General features: G+C 42.2%; 1 protein-coding gene across 1 annotated transcript; it reads left to right on the forward strand.

Moving 5' to 3' along the window:
• The first annotated feature begins 1013 nt into the window (after positions 1–1013).
• Positions 1014–10888, forward strand: TMED2 (transmembrane p24 trafficking protein 2). The gene is made up of 4 exons (XM_036080696.2): positions 1014–1307; positions 2779–2971; positions 5990–6097; positions 9367–10888. Exons 1-4 carry the CDS (start codon positions 1128–1130, stop codon positions 9489–9491), a joined length of 606 nt encoding a protein of 201 aa, XP_035936589.1. The 5' UTR covers positions 1014–1127; the 3' UTR covers positions 9492–10888.
• Positions 10889–12205: the final 1317 nt, after the last annotated feature.

The following is a 12205-nucleotide window of genomic DNA, read 5'->3' on the forward strand; positions in this document are numbered from 1 at the left end:
GAGCGTCTGCCTTTAGCTCACGTCATGATCTCAGGGTCCTGGGATCCAGCAGCCCCCCCCCCCCCCCCCCCCCCCGTCAGGTTCCCTGCTCAGCAGTGAGTCTGTTTCTCTCACTCCCTCTCCCCCTCAGCCCCCTTGGGCTCTCTCTCTCAAATAAAATTAAAAAAAAAATCTTAAAAAACAACAACAAAACAATTAGATGGTAATGATCCCGACGTCTTCTGGAGGGTTACCAGGCATCTGAATTGGATCAAACCGGTGGAAAACTGGGTAATTGGAGACCGGTTTGGAGCTTGTTAGCGAGTTTCTGGTGTCAAGGGGAGGCCAACAGAAAACCTCAAAGCCCTTGGGGGGGAGCCCCCTGTCTCCTTTTACATCTTTTTTTTTTTTTTTTTAAGATTTTATTTATTTATTTGACAGAGAGAGACAGCGAGAGAGGGAACACAAGCAGGGGGAGCGGCAGGCGGAGGGAGGAGCAAGGAGCCCGACGCGGGGCTCGATCCTAGGACACTGGGATCATGACCTGAGCCGAAAGCAGATGCTTAACGACTGAGCGGGCCAACGAGCTGGGGGGAGAGAGAGAGAGAGAGAGAAAATCTCAAGCAGACTCCCTGCTGAGCGCGGAGCCCCACCCGGGTCTCGGTCTCGACCCTAAGATCGTGACCTGAGCGGAAATCCAGAGTCCCACACCTAACTGGCTGAGCCACCCAGGCGCCCCTCTCCTTTTCCTTCTCACTGCCTCTAAACCTTCACCATCTCTTTGGACAGTCTTAGGGAGTTGCACTGCGCGCAGGAGGTTTCTTGATACCGTCGCTTTCTCCTGTGGTCCACGTGAAATTTAGGTTGCGCAGGAAACAGGAGGGAGGTGGGGACAACGACGTTTGGCCCTTCAGAGCCACCGTCTAGGCTCGGGTTGGGCGGAGCCGCCGTGTCCCTCGGCGGCCGCCGTGCGTCCGTTACGTGGCAGCTGCCGGCGCCCGCCAATCCACGGCGCCCGCATCAGCCCCCTCGGGTGGCGCAGCCGGAAGAGGCGGAGCTGAGGCAGCGGCGGCTGAGGAGGCAGCGGTGGCGGCGGCGGCGGCTCTGGAGGCCGCGGTCCCGGTCCTGGCTTCGGCCCCAGCCCCACCATGGTGACGCTCGCTGAGCTGTTGGTGCTCCTGGCTGCTCTTCTGGCCACGGCCTCGGGCTACTTCGTCAGCATCGACGCGCACGCCGAGGAGTGCTTCTTCGAGCGGGTCACCTCGGGCACCAAGATGGGCCTCATCTTTGAGGTGGCCGAGGGCGGCTTCCTGGACATCGACGTGGAGGTGCGGGCACGCTGCCCGGGGCCCAGGCGGGGTCGCGGGGCCGTTCGGGGGTTGGCGGCGCTGGGGCCCGCGCGGGGCCTGCGGGGGCGCGGGGCGTGGAGGCCGCTGTCCGAGCGCTGGGAGGGGCCCGGCCGCCGTCTGGCCCACGTCCGCGGGACCCCCTAACGGCTCTTTCCCCCGCGGCCCGCCGGGCTTCCATGCCTCAGGATCCCGTCCGGATACAGAGCCTTGCCTCGTCGCGTTGGGTTCTCGGCTTGCACGGCGGGCTCCCCGTGGAACCTGTCGCCCAGCTTTGTCGGCCAGGCGCCGCGTGTCAGCTCGGGGCCCAGAAGGCACTTAAATGTTGAGGTTAGCCGACGGCAGGTCCCCACTGGGTCTGCAGCTGCACTTCGGCGTGTTACGGATTGATGTTGGGGCATGACGTGGAAACTTCAGAGAAAGTAAAGCGAAAGGCCAGGCAGATATTTGCGTTGTGCTTTTCTTTATTTTTCATAGAAAAAGGCTGAGCGTTTAACCTATTTTTATGCAAACCTCCAGATACCTCCTTGAGCCATCTCTGACTAGGGGAAAGGTGCAGTTGGGTCATTCAATTTAGGGGTAATGATTGCAGATGAAGTATCTGGAGAAAACAGGAATTTATTTTAAGAAACTAGCAGTCCCTAAATTTCCTGCTCTGTCTTTTTTTAAACCAAATGATTTCGCTTTTATTTTTAATTATTTTTTTAGGAAACCAGATGTGATTAATACTTAAATTCACTGTTAACATGATTAATTGGGTTCAAGGATTTTCCATCTGACAATGAACAGCAGAGCTGGGCACCAGTTACACAGTACAAGTGAAGTCCAAAGATAAGGGGGTAATGGAAGGAGCGACTGGTAAAGTTAGTTAAGACTTTAGAGATAAACTATTCCAGTCTCCCAAGTTTTGCAGGTGACAGGCTTTATAAGAACTAAGTTAGTTAACCAAGGCCTAACAGTTGATTTTTAGCAGATGGAGGAGAACATGGGTCTCTTAGTTTCCAGTCTGGTCTTTTTTTCTCAAGCCTTCTGGTATCTCAGATAAAGCAGATTCCTTCACTGGTTTGCAGCAATCAATTAAGAAAACCTAAAAGTGTAGCTTGCTCAAATTTCTTAGCTTTAAAGATTTTTTTTCATGTTTTGATATTAATAGTTTGCATGTGTTTTGGTGTTAGAAGGCCATTTGGAGACAATGTGTAAGGTACTCTTTCTGTTTCTGAGGGGTTCATGCTAAAGTTGGGTAAATGAAACATGTCGTCTGGATTGGAAGGTGTTCTGGAGAGCCATCTAGTCCAGCCTTGTTTCATAAGTGGGAGAACTGCAGCCCAAAGAGATTACTGTCATTAAGTGAAAAATCACATTTTCTTAGCGAATATCCTATTGCCAGTAGACAGCACCTACGAAGAGTATGATTTTAAATCTTTTGTGATGTGCATTTCTTTCCTGCCTCCAGATTACAGGGCCTGATAATAAAGGAATTTATAAAGGAGACCGAGAGTCCAGTGGGAAATACACATTTGCTGCTCACATGGATGGAACATACAAGTTTTGTTTCAGCAACAGGATGTCTACCATGACTCCAAAGATAGTGATGTTCACCATTGATATTGGGGAGGCTCCCAAAGGACAAGACATGGAAACAGAAGGTGAGATGAACATTCGGAAGATTTACATCCCGTTTCAAGAATTAATATTGGGTACATTGTTATTTATCTGAATAGAGTGTTTATTTTGATTTATTATTGTACCTTGATTCACTGTCTTTAAAACCAAAAACTTCTGTGATACATTTTATTTCTCCAGGATTCCAAATTAGCAAAAGTAAGTTTCTGGAAGTTTATATTTATTTTAGTTCTTTATAGTTGCCTCTTCTGGCAACTTTTTGTAGTCAGTCTGTGCTTTTGTAAGAATGTAGGTTACGTGTGTTTTAGGTTGTTTGTTGTGTTGATTTGCTAATCCTGGTATATACATCATTGTTTGCTCATTTATACATGGCTGGTTGAGTTAAACTTTATTTTTGTGTGTTTATATTTTACACTTTTCTTTAGGTGGTGGAGATACCTGGGATGGTAGGTGGATTGCTTTTTGACAGCATCCTGTCTTGCATATTTTTCTTTGCTGCTAATTTCTGCTTTCCTTCTTTCTAACCTCAGTTTGTTAGCATGAGAGTGTTTTTTTCTCTTAATTAAAAACAGACCCCTACAACTAATTAGAGTTTAGAGTGATTGTTTTTATTTGGTTGACGAGAGGTATAGGTTAGGTCATTTTAAATGAATGGCACTGGAAATACAGTGATTGACATCTTTGTAGTAACATCATACTTTGTTTCTTTTAAATGAATGCTGAGGGTGGAAGGATTCAACTGTAACTGGAGGAGTAAAAGTCTTAAACATAGCTAATGGCAAATGATGCTGTTCACCTTGTAAGAAGTATTTTGGTGGCTTGTTTTTTAACCATTATTGAAGTTTTGTAACTTGAAACTTGGTTGGATGTGAAACGCAGTTGTAGAAGCTGTCTCCAGAGATGGTGACGAAAGCTCTTTCAGCCATATGTTGTAGTTCAGTTAACTTTTATTTCTCCACTGACCAGCAGTAAACCGAACCCAGTCTTCTGGATAAATTACTAACCAAGAACCAGCACATTTGGATTGGGGCGTTGTGGGGGTGGGAGGGGTTGTACAGCGTACATCAGGATTTGTGGAAACTAGCAGTTCAATGCATTTCCTAGTATTAACGTGATAATATTTGTCCTAGATATTAAGCAGTTAGTAGAGTACTTACGTCATAAAGAAGTATTTGTTAAGTTTGAAATCTAGAATTTAGAGAATCCTACTACTTAGTAATTCCTGTGCTTGTTTTTCGGGGCCATTTACAGTGTAGGACTTGGCTAACTCAAGGAGAATTCGGAGTTTTGAAGGGGTTTGTGCTTGTTCATTTCCTGGAAATTAGTCCTTTCTAAATAGTTAGAAAACGTTGGCTGATGAATGTGACTCTTGTATTATTCCTAAACCTTTTTTTTTTTTTTTAAGATTTTATGTGTTTGACAGAGAGAGCACAAGTAGGCAGAGCGGCAGGCAGAGGCAGAGGGAGAAGCAGGCTCCCCGCTGACTGGGGAGCCCGACACAGGACTCGATCCCAGGACCCTGGGATCATGACCTGAGCCAAAGGCAGACGCTTAACGACTGAGCCACCCAGGCACCCTATTCTTAAACCTTTAATATTTAAAATTCTTGCTTTTGTCTGCTAAAGTCAGTGAATGGAAGCTCTGAAATCAAACTGTATTCTAAAGCAGTGGTCCTCAAGTGAGGATAGTGTTTGCCCCCAAGAGGACATTTGACAATATCTGGAGACGTTTTTTTAAGTAGGCTCCACGTCCATTGTGGGGCTTGAACTCACGACCCTGAGATCAAGAGTCGCATGCTCTACTTAATCCATCCAGGCGCCCCTATCAGGAGACATTTTTGGTTCTCATGGCTGGATGGAAGATCCTAAAATGTACTGGACAACCCCCCACAACGAAGAATTATCTGGTTGAAAATGTCAACAATGCCGTTCCTGAGAGACCCTGCTCCTAAGGTTTCATGTCATGCTCAGGGTTTCCCGAATGAAGCCAGTGAGGGATGATTTGAGATTCTAGGGCGCCTGGGTGGCTCAGTTGGTTAAAAGACTGCCTTCAGCTCAGGTCATGATCCCGGAGTCCCGGAATCGAGTCCCGCATCGGGCTCCTTGCTCGGCAGGGAGTCTGCTTCTTCCTCTGACCCTACCCCCTCTTGTGCTCTCTCTCTCTCTCTCAAATAAATTAAAAAAAAAAAAAAAAAAAAAAGATTTGAGATTCTAGCCTAACTAACTTAACATGGGTAGGGGCCCTCTAATGGGAATCTTCCCTTGTGGTAGATAATTTTTTCCTAACTGTGTGTTCATTGTCATAACATAGCACTGTCTAGAAGCATACACTTACTCTTCAGAACTGTTAGTTCACCTTGTCTTCATTTTTGGCTAAAAAGAATACCTGATTTTAAACCTTGTGCAACTGAGAGCTTGTCTTCTCACTTATAATGCCTGCCATTCCCCACTGTAGTGAAATTACTGCTTTGATTTCCATAGAAGAATGTTTGAATTTTGGTGTGGATTTTTTCAAGAATGTCTTGGGTTTTTGTCTGCTCAGCTTCATTGAGATTAAAAGTCTGTTTTGAGGCTGCTCTTAAATTAACATTAGAGTTATATGATTCTAAAGCATAGGTTTTGATTTTAGTTAAATATTGTTATTTATAGGATTATTGTTAGGAATTTTGTTTGTTTTATGTTTTGTGTTCTCTTTTTTTTCCCTCCTCAGTCTTTTTTTCTTCTCTAGTTAGTCAATATAGTGAACTTAGCAGCAATTCATTAGAGGAAATTTCTTAGGATTAATTGTTTTCCTTTAGTTAGTAAGCGTTGTATAGTATGTTTTCCACCCTGAAAGAGCTTTCTGTTCTGGGAATGGACGTTAAAAAAATGCTTTGAGAATTAAATTGTCATCAGTAGTCCAACATGATGTCTGAGCCATTTCTAAACAGCTTCTTTTATATGCCTTCTCTGAGAATATTTTGAGGAATACTGCTTTATATGTATTTTTTCAAAAGGAGATTGCCAAATACATGCTAATCTGTTCTTAACATTTCTCTGTAGCTCACCAGAACAAGCTAGAAGAAATGATTAATGAGCTAGCAGTGGCGATGACAGCTGTAAAGCATGAACAGGAGTACATGGAAGTTCGGGAGAGAATACACAGAGCGAGTAAGTTAATGCTGTAACTTTGCAACAGTGTCTGGCGGCCATGAAATCCTGAAGGTGTATTACCCAACAGCTTGCTTGAATTTTCCTCATTTGGGTATTTTACAAACATTATTATACTAAAGCATTAACTTGAAAAAGCACCTCTGCAGAGATATTTTTTGAGTACGTGTTTGTAGAGCTTTGTACTAGTCTAGTTTTTCATTGGGACCATTCATCTAAACTGAAAAATGCTGTTAAGATTTAGCATGAGCTTTTAAGAGTTTTTTTTAAAAAATCTATGGTCAGCTAAGGAATAAACTAATAGTTTTCCCAAAGCGGAAAGGAAAAATATAAAGGGGTTGGTTTTTAATCACAAAGTTGACATTTCTGTGTCAATGTATTAATATTATATGCTGAGATTTAGCTTTTTTTCCTAAAATGGAAGGTTTAGGTTAGTTAAAATAGAGAGCACTACAACATGAATCTAAGCAGTCACCAGGTGAAGCTCAGCTTGGGTTCCTGAGTTTGTAAACTGGGAACGGGGAATGTATTTATCTGAGGAAACAGTGACTGGAATCCCATGTTAGGTTGCAAAAGCCTGTCTAGCCCATGATATGGCTAGTATTATGCTTTTGCATGTAAAATTAAGAGGTACCATATTGACACAGAGCAGATACCATATTTTAGATCCAGGTCCACACCTGTGGTTCAGTGTTTTTCATCCTCCAAATAGTTCTTGGGGCTAGATCTCACGGGAGCAAGCTCATCTGCGAATGCAAAGTGGTTGAAGTCAGGAGTCTTTGTTCTGAGGTTGGGCTAGAGAGCAGAGAGAAGAGTGACTCCAGAGAGAGAGGCACAGGCTGAACCTCTTCAAGTGTGGTTTGTGTTCTCCCTACCCTCTTACGTCTCTTGCCATGGATGGAAATAAGCCTTTAGGACCTAGAGCACACACCTTGCCTTTTGGTGGGAGAGTAATGAGTGAACACAACAGATTAGAGAAGTGAGAGCCCCTGTTCTCACTGTTAAGGGGTGGAGTGGGCGTGAGGTGGACCAAGGCTTGTATACGTGCACTCTTGCCTCTTCCACTATGATTCCTTCTCCTCTTGGCCTCCACTGGTAATCTCTTTACCCTCTGGGATCGCCACCGTCTCCCCTCACCTGGCCAAGACCCATCTGTTGATTACCTTGCTCTCCACTGGCCCAGCCCATTCTGAGATGAGAAGGGCACTGAGCAGAGTCTTGAGGGCCAAGAGCTTACACTGCTTTTCATTTTAACCAGTTCAGACCAGATGGCTTTAAAGGTATAGGAGGTTCTTGGGAACACAGCAGTCAGAGGAACACCTGTCTTCTGGTCTTTGGGGGCATCCAGCCTTACTCTTTTGCACTTAATTTGAGTGGAGATGCTCCTGTATTTGTTTCACAGACAAATAGAATTTTAGGCATCCTGTTTGTTTTTGCAAATCAAGTACTCACAGTGTTCGTTTTTTGTACATCTTCCTACAGCACTTAATCCATAGAGGTGAACATAATGAGACATTTTTTCTTCCTTTACTCCAGTGTTACTTCTAGATATGGCTAATGTATGAATAGTATGAGGACAGTGTCTTATATACACACTTTTCCAGGTAAAGTGAAGGGAGAGATAAATACTTCTTTTTACATGATTGCTTAATAATTTTGAAGTGTTTACTCAGTCATTCCCCTTTCAGACACAAATCTTAAAATGCTAGTCCTTCACAGTTATGCTAGATACTGGTTACTAAGTTTTCAGCAGAAGTAAACTTCATGCCATGGAATTAGTACTAAAAATTTCAGCTTTGGTGATTTTTTTTTTTAAATTTTTTAAGCTTTGTGATTTTTAGGGTTCTAATTAATATTGTCTCTTCTTACTCTGGGGAAAAAGGCCACAGTTTTTGGTAACTGCAAGTTACCTTTTTGGGAACATGTTAATTGCTTTTCACTTCTTTTTGAGTGATTATTAATCCAGTAGCTATTATAATCTAGTTATTGTTCTACAAATGATATACATATATCTAAAAATATGGCACTCACTTATTCAGCTGATTAATATTGTTACTATATTGCTGGTTGTAATTGTTTTTAATATTGGCCATTGGTAGAAAAATCAGAAACTACCTAGTAATTTTAAAAAGTTAAGGCTGTAGAATTTGATCAGAAATTTGAAAGAATGTCAGGGCACCTGGGTGGCTCAGTCGTTAAGCGTCTGCCTTCGGCTCAGGTCATGATCCCGGGGTCCTGGGATTGAGCCCCTCATCATGCTCCCTGCTCAGCCAGGAGCCTGCTTCTCCCTCTCCCACTCTTCCTGCTCGTGTTCCCTCTTTGGCTGTGTCTCTCTCTGTCAGATAAATAAAATCTAAAAAAAAAAAAAAAGAAATTTGAAAGAATGTGACATGGATAGAGTGGTCATGGCTGTTGCTTTAAGAATCAGATCCTTAGCTTAAGAGTGGGATAGATCATGAGACTGGTTCCAGTTTGGTAGTAACTGCCAGTATTGGTCCATGAAACTGAGAAACCTCTTCCATGTAGAACAGCTGCCAAATACATAGTAGGTGCTCAATATTTGTTGAATAAATGTTTAAGGAAAAAGCCACTTACATTGACACATTTTGACTAGATAGGTAGTGCTTTGGATAACTGTATGATCTTGAAATAATCTCTCCATTTTTTTAAGTCAATTTTCTGATTCAGCAAAAAAAGATTATAATGTAGGAATATTTTAAGATTTTTTTTTTTAATTTATTTGATAGAGAGAGACACAGCGAGAGAGGGAACACAAGCAAGGGGGAGTGGGAGAGGGAGAAGCAGGCTTCCTGCTGAGCAGGGAGCCCGATGTGGGGCTCGATCCCAGGACCCTGGGATCACAACCCGAGCCGAAGGCACCTAACGACTGAGCCACCCAGGCGCCCCTAATATAGGAATATTTTAATGTGAGGGAGAAAGAAGGTTGTATTGGGTTTTAACCCTAGAGGTTGAAGTCACTTAGGCAGTTGGGCAAGTCACTTTTCTTCTCTGCTCCCCATACACAAGCAGAGCAGCCTTGACCATACTCCATGAATCTTTAAGGTCCCATTTAAAGCTAAAATTTTCTGCTTCTAAGTTTGTTGAGTTGCTTCTGAACAAAAGACAAAAGTATTTAGAGTACTTTGGTGTGCAAAATATTACTTTTCTAGAGTAAAGACTAGGATGATTTATGATGCTTATGCTTTTTTTTGGTTTGTTTGTTTTTTTTTTTTTTTGGTTAAATTTTGTTTGTTTGTCTGTCCTCACAGTCAACGACAACACAAACAGCAGAGTGGTCCTTTGGTCCTTCTTTGAAGCTCTTGTTCTAGTTGCCATGACATTGGGACAGATCTACTACCTGAAGAGATTTTTTGAAGTCCGGAGGGTTGTTTAAAAAGTCTTTTCCTGATGATCTCAAAATCATAATTCACTGTTTACCAAACATCTTGGTGATAATAATGTCATTAGTTTCTACATTTTTATTTTCGAAACTGTACATTCACAGCTTATGTTTCTTTGTGATTAATAGATATTGGGGGAAAACACCTTTTTAGGAAAGTTAGAGTGAAAATTTGACACTTGATTGGCATAATTTCTTATTTGAATTCTGCATCCATTATACAGATCTGTCCAACACTGTAAATGAAATACAGGCATATAGTTCCGATTATATCTTCTTTCCTTTTGTTTTCATGATGAAGTGCAGCTCAGAAAAGTACTTCATGGATAGTACTTCACTTAAATGACTGCATTCTTTGGATCTCTTATCCTGCAGTTCAAGTCACTAAAGATTCTTTTTGTTGAGTCCTTATGAGAAACAACTGTCTGAATCTTGATATTTTCTACCCAGCCTACTGGCAGAGCTCTGACTGGAGTGTTACCAGGTTGGTACTTTTATACTTGTCTATCTTGTTTTTGCTTTAAAGATAAGACTTAACCCAACCACATTTCCCCTTCTAAATTTGTGTTTTGAACCTTAGGACTCAGTCATCTCCAATTAAATTAATGACACAAGCAGCTAATAGCCATTTTTTGGTTTCTGCCTCACCTTGCAAGCAGTCTCTACTAAAGCCAGTTCTCTGGGTGTTTCAGCCAATGGTAGCTCTTTCCTTTCTATGCTGGCACATCTACTTTCTCTGCTCTTGGCATGTAGGAAGTGTGCATTCATACAATTGGAAAAATCTGGATTACTGATGCCAAAGGGTTAAAGCCTCTTGGATTTCATTGCAATGATATACAGCCACTATTTTATTTTTGATCAGTGGCATTTTGGCCACTGTTTAATTAGGGTACTGGACATCACTGTCAGTACTAGGATTTTGTTTTTGTTTTTCTTGGGTCTTTTTTGGCACATGTGAATTTTGTTTTGTATAAAATGAAACGACTTTCTCTTGGTCTCTGATGATGGGTTTAACATTAAAGGAGCATCTGGTTGTGGTGTGGGGGTGATCCAGGATTATGTTGTGACTGATGTATATTAGTTACTTGTACATTTTTTTTTGGATCTTTGCAAGGGGAAAACTACAAGTAACGAGTTTTATATAATTAATTTAAATTTGTTACAGGTTTTCATGTTCAGGATAAACAATTTTTCAACTTTGGGTGAAAATGCTTGCAACAGTTTAAGGTGACTGTATTTTACCTTAAGACAACTGTTGCAATGCCAAATTTTTTTTTTTTTTGGGTGTGTGTGAAAACACTTCAAAATTGAATTAAAAGATGTACATTTAAAATTGGTTGTGTATCTAATCTGCCCCAGGTTCAGTAAATAAACAATTCTTTTTAAAAACAGTATTCTGTGTTTCATATTAATGATTAATTCACATTTGTTAAATATCAACTTTCTATTCATATTTGAAATGAGACATGTCCGTGTTTTCTGAGTTACTATGCCTGTTATAGATGTCTGTCACTTTGTATGTCTGTAAACTTGAGGACAGTGAGTAGGAACCCAATATTAGTTTTCCTTGTGTGGTTTCTTTTGATGATTCAGTGTTAACATCTTAAGTATTTTTTTTTTTCATTTGGAAAAAAAGTTGAGTTATACTCAACTGCCTGGTTTATGGATGTGGGAAATAAGTTTAGGAGAGATTCAGTGATTTGTGCAAGGCCCTCAGATAAGACAGGTGGAATCAGAAATTAGATCTCTGCTTTTAGAAACTGTTGCTCTTCCTCTATTACACTAAGGGCCTGCTAGTAATAAAATAAACTATCATTTGTTGAACATTGTGGAATGTACTGGCACTATGCTAAGTGCTATATGCAGTCTGTCTCATTTATTCCTCAAAACAGCCCTTACCTTGGGTGCTATTATAATCATTTTGGAAATAGGGAAACAGGCTTGGAAAGCATCCAAGGGTCCAAAAACTAGTAAGTAGAGCCCCAAACGCAAATGCAAGTATGCTCTTTCCCTCTGCCTTTACTTTCAGAACTGTGGAAGTCCCATTTTATAACAGTTGTCAAAGGTATTTTGAAGTGTGATCCTGTTTCAGTGGAAACGTTGCCTCAGGCTTTTTATGTTTCACTTCATTTAGTTTGTGATGACCGGAATCTGTATGAGTACTACTCCCATTTATCCATCCTAAAAATATTTGAGTGAGTGCTGTGTTGCTGCCAGTTGTAGCCGCTGGGTTAAAGAAATTAAAGAAAAATCCCCATTGTCGTGGGATTTACCTTTTAGTGGGGAAGACGAACCTACTATGCCGGTTGATCTGCATATTAATGGTAAGTGCAATGGAGGAAAAGTGAGGCAGTGTGAGCGGTTTTAGTGATTAGGAAAGGAAGGCCTCACTGAGATGACATTTGTAAGTACGGAGCCCAGCAGGCACCAGGCGGTGAGTGAAAACTGCTGAACGAATGTGTGTGTGGACGAATGAGCGGCCCCGGCCCATGGTGAACCCGGGAACGGGAAGATCATGTTCTCGTTTGGGGCTCTAACTTTCTCGGAAGTAAACCAACATTTTTGGTGTACCGGGCCCTGGGTCCCGACCATCACCCGATTTCGCATATCCGTTGACCTGGGGCTCCAGGCCCGGGGTACATTTCTGTCCATTCCCGCCAGACCCACCTGTCCCTTGGCCAGGACGCGGTCTTGTGCTGCCACCTGCC

This window comes from Halichoerus grypus, chromosome 13, assembly GCF_964656455.1.
Source record: "Halichoerus grypus chromosome 13, mHalGry1.hap1.1, whole genome shotgun sequence".
NCBI classification, from domain to species: domain Eukaryota; kingdom Metazoa; phylum Chordata; class Mammalia; order Carnivora; family Phocidae; genus Halichoerus; species Halichoerus grypus.